Consider the following 14,465-nt stretch of genomic DNA (forward strand, 5'->3'; position numbering starts at 1 on the left):
GTTTTGAGATGTTGAAAGCCTACTTTCCCCAGTGGGAACACTCAGAGCCCCCCACCTCGCGTCTAAAATACACTTTTTGACCAAAATGTAAAAACAAATGTAAAAAAAATACTTATTCCACTGCGCCCCCTACAGATCTGGTCAATGGAATCTTTCTATTAACAATATCTGTAGGGGGTGCAGTGGAGCAACTAAAACATTTTTCCATCCGGTGGAATATTGTCTTTTCTGGTGAAAAAGTGTATTTTAGACGTGAGGTGGGGGGCTCAGAGTGTTTCCACTAAGGTAAGCAGGCTTTCAGCATCTTAAACCCGTCTTTGTTCTGGTGAGTATAGCGACAGTGTATTCTTTATTTGTTTTATTACAGACGAGTCACGAGAGGCTGCGCTACCGGCAGTATGCGGGCATAATATACCGGGGAAATAACACGGCGTTAAGGAGAACTCCTTCTAACGCTGTAATGGACCAGAGATAGAAGAACTCAGCATGCAGATGTTGTGCCAACCTCAGCATGATGCAGATGTTGTGGTGCCAGCCTGCGTAAAGAACAAGTATAGCCACACACACACACACACACACACACACAGCGAATAACGGTCACTATGATAAGCCAACAGACAGCCTAACAGACAGACATAATGCAGTAAGAAACGTCTTACTTGCCCAGTTCTTCATAGACTGTGAATTCGTCTGTAAAACGCGTGCATGTGGTCGTTGCCATGATGAGGATGATGATTGATGATGATGCCGCAGATCTATAGTATCCTAGAGAAGAGCTTCTTTCTCTCTTCTCTCTCTCTCTGTGTGCGGAGGAGGACGACCGTTGTGGCTGGTGGTGCCGTGTGTGTGTGTGTGTGTGTGTGTGTGTGTGTGTGTGTGTGTGTGTGTGTGTGTGTGTGTGTGTGTGTGTGTGTGTGTGTGTGTGTGTGTGTGTGTGTGTGTGTGTGTGTGTGTGTGTGTGTGTGTGTGTGTGTGTGTGTGTGTGTGTGTGTGTGTGTGTGTGTGTGTGTGTGTGTGTGTGCGTGCGTGCGTGCGTGCGTGCGTGCGTGCGTGCGTGTGTGTGTGTGTGTGTGTGTGGTGGGGGGGGGGGCTTCGATCTCCGCCCCCTCGGAACGCAGCGTGCACACCCCCAAACCCCCCCGCCCCCTCTGTGTGTGTGTGTGTGTGTGTGTGTGTGTGTGTGTGTGTGTGTGTGTGTGTGTGTGTGTGTGTGTGTGTGTGTGTGTGGGCGCGTGTAAACACTTGGGTTTGTCCAAGCAAGGAGATAGAGTATAGCCTACATTTTTGTGCAACACAAATGGGGTGCAGTGCAGAGCAGTGCAGTTACAGTGCAGTTACTCTGCAGTGCAGTGCAGAGTGCAGTGCATTTACTGTGCAGTTACAGTGCAGTTACTGTGCAGAGTGCAGTGAAGTTGCTGTGCAGTGCAGAGTGCAGTGCATTTACTGTGCAGTTACAGTGCAGAGCAGTGCAGTTACAGAGCAGTGCAGTGCAGTTACAGAGCAGTGCAGTGGCAGTGACAGTGCAGAGCAGTGGCAGTGGCAGTGGCAGTGGCAGTGGCAGTGGCAGTGGCAGTGGCAGTGACAGTGCAGTGCAGTGTAGTTACAGTGCAGGTCCTCCAATAGCTATATGGATGGATGATCTTCTCCTTGAGCTTGAGGTCTTGCAGGTCGTCTTTATTGGTGGTTCTTAAGTGGGGGTCCGGTCGTTAAGGGGGTTCCAGCCATGCAGGTGGTCCCTATCAAAATTAGTTAATAGGTCTATTATTATAGCATCAAAATCAGTTTAACCACTTTGACATTATTTTATACTGTATTGGCTGCTTAAAAAATAGTCTATCTACATTACAAGCCCATGTTGAGAACCTGTAGATGTGCTATTTTATTTATTTTTTAAATGGGGTAAATTGTGAAAAAGAAATAGTAATTGTATTAAGAAAATATTTAACACCAGCACAAATCTTCACTGGCACCAAATCTTTTCAACTGGGGGTCCTTGGCCATAAGATATAATTTGGGGGTCTTTGGCCAAATAAACTACCATGCAACCTACAGAGCAGTGTGTAATAATAATAATAATAATAATAATAATAATACACTTTATTTGTATAGCAGCTTTCATGACATGAAATGCAGCTCAAAGTGCTTTACAGAGCAAGAATACAATTACAGAAAAAGTACAAATAATTGTAGGGTACAAGTAAGTGTAGGCTGTGTTCTGTGATCAGTTGTCTGCTGATGACATCCAAGTTGCAGCTACGTTGGCTCAACTTGGCTGTTATAGTGCACTGGTTCCCAAACTATGGTTCGGGACCAATTTTTTGGGGGGGTTGCAAGTAAACATCCCCCTTTTTTAAAGTTTTGAACTTGGCTACCATGACTACCAGGGCCCCCTGGGAGCCATGTATTTACAATAAATATTAACACTCAAATGTGTGGGCCCCTAAGCCAACATTACATAGGTATTGTACTTATTCTGTAGGTTATAGACTGTAAATCCTATATGATAACATTTCTACAGGTGCATGCTTTCTTGATCCACCACTCATGCCTTACAACTCGAGTCGTGTGTGTTTTTCGTGCCCACCCACCCGACTGTCCTTTCTGAGTATACCGTGTGGTTGAGTGGAGGGTGGCCCCTAAATAAATCACTGGCCCAGGGGCCTCCTTGAGTCTCAATCCGCCCCTGAATGAAGCACAAATCAGGCTTTAATATCACAGTGAGCGAGAGCAGGCTTTCTTTCAGCACCAGTCTGAGCTCATAGGTGAGACAGGAGGCAAGGAAGCTTTTGAAAGGAAGAGACGCGCTGGACGCCGGGGGATGCGCCATGACACTCGTGGGTGGCAAACCTCGCACCGGAAGTTTGATGAAATACATTGCAGTGGATGGAGACGGCTGGACCAGCTCATGGACTCATGGATTGGGACCTTTGTCGCAATCGTTTTTCACATCAAATCACATAAAAAAAAATCATAAGCTGTCCAGCCGGCTCTCATAGGCTCCAATGTTATTCCACTGAACTTCCGGCGTGAGTCTGCCACCCAGAGCGACAAATCTGCCGTCTGGAATTGCATGATAGAGAAAATGAGGTCGGCTTCCTTTCCTTTCAAAAGCTTCCTTGACAGGAGGCAGGAAGTGAGTCCTCTGCTACAGCAGAGCTTCCCAAACGTTTCAGCTCGAGCCTCAAGATCCAAAAGATGAATATTTGGTGTGTGTGTCCCGTGACCCAAACACACAAAAATACATTATGCCACATTACATTACATTCATCTAGCAGACGCTTTTATCCAAAGCGACTTACAATAAGTGTATTCAACATAGGTAGGGAACGAAACTACTAATCACCAGAAGTCTTAAGTGCATTTCCTGCAAAAAACAAGCAACTAAGAGTATACCTAGCGCTAAGGTAAAAGTGCAATATATCAGCTACCTACTTTCTTAAACAGATGAGACAAAATAGCAAAATCAAATGAGCACGAGCCACAAATTGTGAAAATAGCCCACAAGTTCACAACGCGCGTTTTGAACGTGTAGATAGGCTATTTTCTCAATTTCTTTTATGTTTTTAAAAGGTATGGATTTAGTTTTTTGGGAAAATTCCTTAACTTATTTAGAATAATGTTCGAATTATATTGTATCGAATATTTTAATATGATTTTTTTCCAGAATTTTCTATTTTTATTTTACTTGAAAATATTTCTTAAATAATCTCAAAAATGGATCCTGACCCATTGTTTGGGAAACACTGCTACAGAAACAGGAGATGACATCTCCTCTATAGCTGCGTCTCACTGCCTATAATTTATTGCCCTCATCCTTTTTCTTGAAAAGGTTTCTTCTACCCATCCATACTATAGAGCATGAATGGGCAACTGGCGGCCCCATGCGGACCCCACCTTCACTTAATGCGGTTAATATCAGGTTAATATCAGAATACTGATATATTATTGATTTCAGCTGTTACAATTCCAAACATGCAAACATGACCCGCTTTAATTACTTCAGTCTATATTAGTAGCTTAATGACTTTTTTTTATGTCCAATGTATTTGTATTTCAGTTCATAAAAGGTAACATATGTATAACTAAATGCATTTGAAATTAAGTAAAAATGTTACTTTTCAGATTTCCAATTCGGAAGCAAAAATAGCCGACCTACAAGCTCAAAACGTGTTGCGCTGCGACGCGTTTTGAGCTTGTAGATCGGCTATTTTTGCTACTTTTGTGTGACATAGAATGGCGAAAAACTTTCAAATACGGAGAGACAGTATATGCAATGTGGCCCTCTGGAGGGAGTGTGGAAATATAGTGGCCCTCTCATCATTAAAGTTGCCCACCGCTGCTATAGAGAATCAGCCGATGCCAGATGCCATTAGCTGACAGACAGTGCAGGTGCCATTAATCTGAGATATGCTGCTTGAATGACAGACAGGGAGGACACTAAACACACACCGGCATAATGAATGACACACAGACAGGGAGGACACTAAACACACACAACACACCGGCATAATTGAACAATATCATATTATTTTAGAGGGGCTTTAACGCGTTAAGACCGGGAACGCATCTGTGTCATTTTACATTTTCTTTGGCTATTCAAATATAGCAGATATACAAGCTCGTAGCGCTACCAGCTTGTATATCTGCTATTTGTTTTGAAAATAATCCTGAAAATGTGTTCAAATCTTTGAATATTTATATATTTTTTTAAAGTGAAAATGTTGTAACTCAAGTCTTTGCTTCTGGGGATTCAACAAATGTGTTCCTAACAGGTTTTTTTCCTTTTTAGCGGTGCCAACCGCTCTATATCTGACTTTGTCCGTGTGTCCGTGTGTCTGTCCGGGTGTGTGTCTGTCCCATAAACAAATATTGATGACAACATCAATACGGGGCTCATCAAAGGCACCGCTTCCTTCACACAGGGTGTGTTTTTTTTTCTTTAAGTATGTTGCTATAATATCAGTGGTTCTCAGACTTTTTCATATCAAGGACCCCCAAAATTATATGTATTTGTCCACAGACCCCAATCTGAAAATATTTTGTTCCAGGAACCCCCAAAAGCAAAGATTTGATTTAGAAAATGTATATATATTCAAAGATTTGCACACATTTTCACGATTTTTTTTTCTAAAATAGCAGATCTACAAGCTCATAGCACGGCTTAATGGATTAATGCATGATTGGAATGACACATGAAGAGACCCGGATCTAAAAAAGAAAAGAAGATAAAAAATGTACGTGACTGCCTGTCAAGTGGATGTTGTTTTTAGTGCTCTTGTTTTATTTCGTTTTTTGTTGTTTTTTTGTCAGGGATTTTGTTTTGTGGATGCTGCGAATGTTAAAGGGATAGTTCACCCAAAAAAGATATTTTTTTCAATCGATTAGTCACCCCATGGAGACTTGAATTCATGGATATTCTTTTGTTTTTGTCTCATTCCTAAGCCAATAATTTGATGACCAGCGGACCGGTAGGCAGCGGTTCCGGTAGGAGACACAAATGAGACTCTTTGTGTCTCCTAGCGGGAACCGGTGCCGGTCATCAAATTACTGGCTTAGGAATGCGACAAAAACAAAAATATATCCATGAATTCAAGTCTCCATGGGGTGACTAATCGATAGGAAAAAAATATTTTTGGGGGTGAACTATTCCTTTAATTAATACTGTCGTGTACACTGCTGAAAAAATCTATATAAAAAACTTGTATGATAAAAAAATAAAGAAATAGATGGATAGATATTGATAAAGACCCCTATTTGAGATCCAGGGCTACTCATGAAAGATCCAGGGCTGTTGCCCCAGATGCCTGCACCCATAGCTGTGCCCCTGAAGCCTATTATGTTGCTATGGACTGTTGTCGAGTCCAGGCAGTTATATTACTCATATGCAGTGGTGGAAAGTAACTAACATTTACTTGAGTACTGTACTTAAGTACAATTCTTCTGGTATTTTTCACTTTACTGGAGCATTTCCAATTTCGTTCATTTTACTTCTACTCCACTACATTTATTGTACTTTTACTTTTACTCCACTATAATTATTTGAAAACCTTAGTTACTAGTTACTTTGTAGATTTAGATTATTATTACAAAACCACTTCAGACCTATCTATACACACTTTGGCAATTTGAAAATAGACAATCTACAAGCTCATAACGCGTCGCAAAGCGACGCGTTATGAGCTTGTAGATCGGCTATTTTCAAATACATTTTATATGCATTTTTTATACATTTGAAAACTTGTGAAATGGGACCTTCTGCACAACAAGTACTTTTACTTTTGGTACTTTGAGTATTATTTTGATGCCCATACTTTTGTACTTTTTACTCAAGCACATTTTGAGTATACTTGTGCTATCATGTTGGTTCCCTGGGAGTCAGAACACTCTGGAAATGATTAAATAAAGCTAAGAAAAATAATCTCAGTGTTGACATCACAGCTGCTAGTATTGATCTGAAAGAAAACAGTGAGGCTTTAAAACATGGGTTCTCTGTGAGCTTGTAGATCTGCTATTTGTGAGGCTTTAAAACATGGGTTCTCTGTGAGCTTGTAGATCTGCTATTTGTGAGGCTTTAAAACATGGGTTCTCTGTGAGCTTGTAGATCTGCTGTTTTTGAATACCCAAAGTATAAAAGGTTAAAGTTCATAAGAACGACTCTATTAAATTATAAGTTATTGTTTACAGCAACACTAGTATCAAGAGTTGATCTTTCTACTGGTTTAGATGAACAGAGTCAATGTATCAGGAGAACAGAAGTTTGGCTTTCTCTATTATACTTTTAATAAAGACAGTTTTATCCTGTGAGATTGTGCCCCCTAGTGGATTGCATTCATCCCTGCACGGATTTAGTAGGTATTTGTGTCAGAGTTATGTTGTTTTATGTCATGTCTTCATGTCTTCAGATTGTATGGTTAAAATGTGGTCAGAAAGAAGGGGCTGTGGGCCCGTCTTGGCCCATTTGGTGTTTGTGCCCATCCAAAAAGAAAAATCATATTAAGTCATGTTGATAACAGCATGTATATATTTTTTTTTATTTGTATTTTTAAATCTCATATTAAGCCATTTTCAAATACAATAACATAACAGCAATCTCTGCATTCAAATTCACACTTAGTTAAGCTGCTAAATTGGGAAGTGGGTGTCAATTTCTTACTAATTGGAGATGATTATCTAATCAACCAATACAAATTCATTGTGCTGCTAAATCATGTGCAGATAGGCAAAAATAAGTATTCATTCATTCATTCATTAATGAAAAGACACACTGTGTCCAGCCACACTGTGCCCACCCATATTGTGCCCACCCATATTGTGCCAGGCCTAGCTACTAATTAAGTCCTGGCTACAACACTGGCTGTGGGTTTGGGGGTTCTTTTAATACAAGTATAGTTTACTAATCATATTAACCCTTTAAGACCGGGGAAGTGCAGCATCTGTGTAATTTTTAGATTTATTTGGGGCCATTTAAAAATAGCAGATCTACAAGCTCATAGTACGACAGAGTAGGATCATTCTTTAAATCATAATAAATTATAGTGTACCAAAATAAAATAATAATATGTTTTGTATGAGTCGGTGTCGCCTCAGATTGTTTAAAAGAAAAAGAAAACATGATCCTGTTAAACAGATTTCTCTCCTGTGTGAATCCACCTTCAAATTAATAGTTGCATTTGGACCAAAATATTTGCCACATACTACAGCTTAACACATTCATTGTCAAGTATTCATTAATTAAGGTTTTACCTTAATTTGAGTCTTTTTGAAATTATTTTTCAACCCGGATGTAAACAAACGATGGTGGAAAGACGAGTCTCTCATCTTTCCACCGGAAAAAAAAAAAAACACATTGTAACCACGATCGTCCGCTCTGTAGTTATCCGCAGGTGAAAATAGCTTGTTTTCACCAAAAACGCGATCTGGGAAAAGAAATCCAAGATAAATGTATTTTTATAAATCTGATAACAGTGTAGCGGACGGGGTGAAAATGTTTTAAATGACGTCATTTCCGGGTGGATCCTTCTCTCGAGGTCAAGGCATCATTCATAGGTTGGCTAAGAGCGGAGAGCGCCCTCTAGCGTGATCACTAAAAACACCATGATGGCGTAATATCACGTCTTCGGCAGTGAACCGTTGGACCTGAGGTGACGTAATATTACGTCCTGGGCAGTCAATGTGTTACGTTTTCCATTCCCCTGCATCGATCCTTGTGGATGTATATTGTTCACGTGCTTCTTCAGATTACCATTTAGTGCAAATCCTTTCCCACAAACCATACATGTAAAGGGTTTTTCGCCTGTATGGGTCCTCATGTGTCGTTTCACATCACTCATGCCAACAAAATCTTTACCACACTGAGTACAAGTACAGGGTTTGTCACCTGTATGAATAATCATGTGTCGTTTCAGATTACTCTTGCAAACAAAAACTTTACCACACTCTGTGCAAGTAAAGGGTTTTTCATATTCATGGTTCCTCATGTGTCGTTTCAGATTACCCTTATAAACAAAGACTATGCCACACTTTGTACACCTCCACCTTTTCTTCCCTGATGTGCGAGTCCTCGTGGATGGAGTTTGCTTTGATGATGATTTCGGGTCCCGGAACAGCTCCGAGTTCAGTTTGTTTAAAGCCGACTGATCGTCCCTGGTCTCCTCCCAGTCATCACTGTCTTCAGTGTCAGATTCAGAACAGTGTGAAGAGAGGAGCTGGTCACTAGTTGGTTGTGATGTTCCACAGTCCTCTACATCAGCTTGTGTTTTTATGTGTTCAGTTGAGGTGCTGGCTAGAGGCTCTGTGTCTCCGTTTTCATCATCATCTTTATCTTCACTTTTCACTGCAAGTAATGTCAACGTGGAGCCAGCAGCCTCCTCTGGTCTTTGAAGAAGCTCCACTTTAATCTGCGGAGGTTCAGTTTCCTCTTGTTCAGTGGACACCTCCTCTTTACACACAGGGAGGTGCAGGAACTCTAGACAAGATCGAGTTAAGAGTTAAAGGCATAGTATGTAACTTTGTTCTCTGTTTACATAACAATATATACATATTGTACCCATCGTTTCCCTCTATACTAGCAGTCATCCATCAGCCACTGGAGTAGTGTGGTGGTGTTTACCTGCAGAAACACACGGCCCTCTGGCTGTATTTTGGTGTTTTCATGTTGGTAGACAGGGAGGTTTTTAGGGGGGGGTTTCCAAAACAAACAGTGAAAACAACACAACGCAGCGAGTGGACAGTGTGTTTCTGCAGGTAAACACCACAACACTACTCCAGTGGCTGATGACTTCTGGTAAAAAGGAAAATGATGGGTAAATAATAAGTATTTATTGTTTTGTTTATGTAAACATAGGGAAAAGTTACATACTATGCCTTTAACTATTAAATGTGTTTAGCCTTAAGTGTTTTACTATTTAAAATAGACACTTGAAAAGAGCCACTCGATAACCCAGCTACGTTTAATGAAGAGCTCATATAATATCAGCTCTACAGATGCAGAAAGAGAGAGAGAGAGATGTGTGAGAAAGTGATCTACCTGTATATTCCATTCGGTGAACATATCTGGATCCATATGTAAGTCTATGTAATGTCAATGTTGACCCATCAGCCTCCTCTGGGCTTTGAAGTAGCTCCTCCTGCTGTTCCTCTTTAATCTCTGGAGGTTCTAGTTTCACCTGGACCAGACCCGGGCTCCTCTCCTGCTGCTCCTCTTTAATCTGTGGAGGTTCTAGTTTCATCTGGACCAGACTGGGGCTCCTCTCCTGATGTTTAGGGAAACCTCCTCTTTACACAGAGGAATGAGTGAGAGATCTAGGAGGAGGAGGAGAGAAGAGGTAATGTAAGCAGAGACCATCTCTATGGCCCTCATTTATCAATGTGTGTACAAACCAGCTAAATGTTTTGTCTATATTTGACCTTACGCCAAAGTCCAAGTGACATTTATCAAGCCATCCTATACAGCCAATCCTAGCGTACATTTGGTCTGCCCTTTGATAAATGTGACAGCTGAAACCGACCGTCATTTAAATAACACGCCCTTAAATGCTCTTGAAACGCCCTTACATGTTGTCGAAACGGCCCCGATTTTACATCATGAAGAACCAGAATACGACCAAACAAAGCATGGAAAGCCAATAAGAAAAGTGTTTTCCACATCCGCCTCGCTGCCTGTCATGTCCGTGTCTAACGTACGTGTGCACGCACACACACACACACACACACACACACACACACACACACACACACACACACACACACACACACACACACACACACACACACACACACACACACACACACACACACACACACAGTGTAGCATTGGCACACTGTGGAAACAGCAGTCTTTTCATGTATAGAGTACAGAAGACTTGACGTCACTCGTTCATCCCCTGGTTCGTAAAGTAAATTCTCTATGGAGAATAACATTGGGTCATCATAGAACCGTCTCATATAAGAGTTGTGGTCCAAAAATAAACAAACCGTCTTGGCGATATTATCAGGGAGGAGGTTCTGTATCGTTTATGATAGTCAGTCACTCATATTTGATACAGTCGGTTTCTGGCGAAAATTTAACTAATTTGGCGGAAGTAACATTATCGTTTTCTCACCATCAATTGATGTTTCATATCCATAAGAGTCAAACCATCATTTGTTTATTTTATGAATCCATGAACATTAATGGATGAAGGCTGGTGTGTGTTGGGTTGGCAGGGTTAAATCTCTAATCTCCCGGTGGCCCAAATAAATCCACAGCATGAAGAATCACCTGCGCTGGGTAAAGGTTTGGAGCGTCTGGTTTCTATGCTTAACCCAGGTTGCACATAACTCCATAGGACACACGCTACTGTATATACGTTTGGATATCTCACTGTCCATGAAAAGACAACAGCGGCGCCGCCGTGCTGGTCCCGACTCCCCAAAATGCGCCGCTCAAACAATATATTTAGAAAATAGCAGATCTACATACTCACGACGCATTGTGAGCTTGTAGATCTGCCATTTTCAAATAGCCAATGCAGCCAGATCTGCAATCTTATCTGAATGACTGTTAAAGCATATATATAGTACACACACACACACACACACACACACACACACACACACACACACACACACACACACACACACGCACACACACACACAGCGCTCATAGTATGGACTATGATAATAACAGTAATGCTGACATATGTTTGTCTGTTTTTCAAACACGCTGGAAACATGTGTGCGCCAAAAAGGTGTATAGATGTCAGAGTTTTTTTCCTTTTCTTTTTTCTTCATCCCAAAAGTGGGAGGATATCCCTCCCCCAAATGGAACTGAGTATGTTCAAACAAGCTTGTATATCTGCTACTTTCAAATGGCTGAAATGTATAAAAGGCTGAAGTGGGTAATGAATGTTTTGTAATAATAATCAAAATCTACAAAGTAACTAGTAACATTACATTACAGTCATTTAGCAGACGCTTTGATCCAAAGCGACACACAATAAAGCCCCCTTTCCATTGCAGCTTAAGCACCACACCACACCACACCACACCACACCACACCACACCACACCGCATCAAAATATCTACCGTTTCCATTACACAAAAGTACCCCCGCTCAAATCCACAGGTATGAGTAGCAGACTCCGGTCATTCACACTCATTTGTAATGTACATTTTTGCCTAACAATGTAATGTAGGTGAGTGGCCAACTGTCCTGTATACAAATGCAAATCACCTGTGCACGTGGCCCCGCTTGGCCTAGCTCAGACCTACCCAGGACTGGGTACTTTTTAGGCACCAGTTTAGGACCACTCTACCCACTTCATTGTAGTGGAAACCAAGGCACAAGTGGGCGGTGTGGTGTGGGGTAGGGTGAGGCCATGCATATGGAAAGCCGCCTTAAGTGCATTCAACATAGGTAGGCAAGAAAACTACTTGTAGAGCCTTTACCTATAAGCCTACTGCGAGGGGCAACTGGGTTGAGCTGAGTTAGACGTGTGCTTGAAGAATTTCAATGTCCAGAGTGCTTATCCAATCCATTTATTGACCATTTAAACTTGACCCAAGGCCAAGTATAAATGGGTAACTACCAGGGGTGCAGGGGTGAGCTCTAGGGGGTGCTCAGGGGGCGACCCCTTAGCTCTGACACTATGGGGGCTGGGGGCTCAGGCATGCTCCACATGCACGCACCGTCAGCGGCGGTCTTTAACACCTTAAAGTTTAAACAATAGCCTCTCAAGGTTCGCACTGTCAGTGGCGAGCCGTTCTCAATAGCCTCTACCTGGCTGCTTTGCATAACATAAGCCTACTGGAGAAAAGACACGGACTTGAATTGAATGCGTACCATTCCTCTCACAATGAGAGACAACAGTCTCTGCACTGCAGAGTGTGAAGGGGATCGCTTAGCAGAGGACCCAGTTCTCTGAGACAAGACAAAGACAAGTTGTCTGATTATTTTAACTACTTATGTGTGGGTGAGTCTATGTAAAGGGATTTTATATAAAACTGAAAGGAAAATAAAATAATTAATTAATTGAAACAAAAATAAAAACAACAAATTAAAAATGCAACAAAATAATAAGAAATATAATATAATTAATTATAATTATCAACATGTGATTAATAATCACATGTTGAATACAGTATTTCAACTAGCAAAAATATATATTTTTTTATTGGTGGCTTTGGATAAAACATTGGTGGCTATAGCCACCGAAGCCCCCGCCTACCGATGCCCCTGCTCACCACTAACTACCCCATGTGGTGGTTCCCATGGTGACCGACAAAGCCACACCTCTCCTGTGGTTGCCATGGTGACTGAAAATGCCACACCTCTGCACAGTGAATTAAAATAAAACAAAATAAACAGAATAATAATAATAATAATCACCAGAACTCTTAAGTGCATTCTCTTCTAAAACAAGCAACTAAGAGTATACCTAGCGCTAAGGTAAAAGTGTAATATATCAGCTACCTACTTTCTTCAACAGATGAGACAAATAGGAAAATCAAATGAGCAAGAGCTAAAACAAAAGTGTATCGAATAAACAAGATCCAATAAAACAAGAGCTCGTTCAACTAGTTAACAACAAGAAGGCAAGGCAAAGAGGAAGGGTAGTGACTAAAGTTTTCAAATCATTGTAGTGGAGTAAAAGTATATAATATTTGCCTCCGATAACCATCGTTCACATGACGCTCGTCTGTCACAAGCGTCATGGGACCAATTGTTCCTGGTTTGAAATGTGTTTAACGTTTACAACCTCTACATCAACATAAACGTTCATATTTCAAATATAAAGTGCTTACCCCCAAGCCACGGATGTAACAAGTTAAAGCGCCTGGGTCTAAGTACCCGTATCTTCGAATTTTCTCCGATGCTTTCAACTCCGCGACCCCATCGGTTGGGAGGTGTATTGCACGCTGATACATTACAAAAATAAAATTAAATGGCCGCCGATCGGATTAAAATGCTTTGTATTGAACAATACGGAAGATACGGGTATTTAAACTAAGGCGCTTTAACTTATTACATCAGTGGCTTGAGGGTCAGCACGTTATATTTGAAAAATGAACGCTTATAGATGTGGCAGTTGAAAATGTAAAACATTTGCAAACCAGGAACAAGTGGTTCCATGACCGTCGTGGTATGACAGTCATGTTTCAGGGCTACCTCTGGCATAGAAGTAAAAGTACAGAAATAGGAAATACTCAAGTAAAGTATAAAAAAGAACCTCAAATTGCACTTAAGTACAGTACTTGAGTAAATGTACTTAGTTACTTTACCTGTAGACGCTCTGTGTGAACACAGCAGGACTGAATGGTCAAACTGTTTGTGTAACTTTGTCTTGGTGATTAGATAGTGAGTGTTATTATCTCCATTTAGTCTCCGCCAGTCGTTAACTAAACAATACCTGATGATATAGTGACGGAAAAGGCCAAAGAGAACAGATCTACAAATCAACAGTCAGTGCGTCGCGTCGCAAAACACATTTGTTTGTAGATCTACCATATGAGAGACAAACAAACCCGCGTTCCCACACGGACACATAACGGGAGTGCACAGCTCAGTGCACTACGTTAATAATATGTCCGTGTGGGAACGCGGATGGGATTTGGAGTTCCGCACACAGAACAAGTCTGTTGTTGTTGTTGTTGTTTCTGTGTTTTCCTTTTTTATCCTCGTGTGAACGTCTTGACTTGAAATAAAATCAATTACATTATGAAATGAATTAACAATACACATATATCAACGGTGTCACAAGTCAAACGTTCTACTGGTTTTGATGGAAAGAGACCATTTATCAGGGAAGCTTGTTTTCATCGCAGACTGTAATAATCTCCGGGGCGTTTCTGCCCTCTAGTGGCTGCATACAATTCAATTCAATTCAAAGGGCTTTATTGGCATGAGAAAACATACGTTTTCATACATTTGAAAGTCAGAATCTTCAATAGATCAATAGATTCTATGTACCAAGATCACTGGGTGC

General features: G+C 41.1%; 2 protein-coding genes across 7 annotated transcripts in view; both read right to left on the reverse strand.

The window, feature by feature from the left end:
- Nucleotides 1-780, reverse strand: part of camk2b2 (calcium/calmodulin-dependent protein kinase (CaM kinase) II beta 2) — a gene marked incomplete at its 3' end in the record, with an annotated part of 54,999 nt that extends 54,219 nt beyond the window's left edge. For all 6 annotated transcript variants that reach the window (XM_084045982.1, XM_084045981.1, XM_084045979.1 and 3 more), the window contains exon 1: nt 660-780. In XM_084045982.1, the coding sequence (XP_083902108.1) occupies nt 660-721 (62 nt within the window). In that variant the 5' untranslated portion in view covers nt 722-780. The remainder of the gene's footprint in view (nt 1-659) is intronic.
- Nucleotides 781-8,845: 8,065 nt separating this feature from the next.
- Nucleotides 8,846-14,465, reverse strand: part of LOC311037354 (receptor-interacting serine/threonine-protein kinase 3-like) — a gene marked incomplete at its 3' end in the record, with an annotated part of 14,408 nt that continues 8,788 nt past the window's right edge. The window contains exons 8-10 of the mRNA XM_084046480.1: nt 11,439-11,499; nt 9,740-9,801; nt 8,846-8,965 (exon numbers count right to left, since the gene is read on the reverse strand). Of these exons, the coding sequence (XP_083902606.1) occupies nt 8,846-8,965; nt 9,740-9,801; nt 11,439-11,499 (243 nt within the window). The remainder of the gene's footprint in view (nt 8,966-9,739; nt 9,802-11,438; nt 11,500-14,465) is intronic.

Source organism: Gymnoscopelus microlampas (genome assembly GCF_963454915.1).
Source record: "Gymnoscopelus microlampas genome assembly, chromosome: 21".
Classification (NCBI taxonomy): domain Eukaryota; kingdom Metazoa; phylum Chordata; class Actinopteri; order Myctophiformes; family Myctophidae; genus Gymnoscopelus; species Gymnoscopelus microlampas.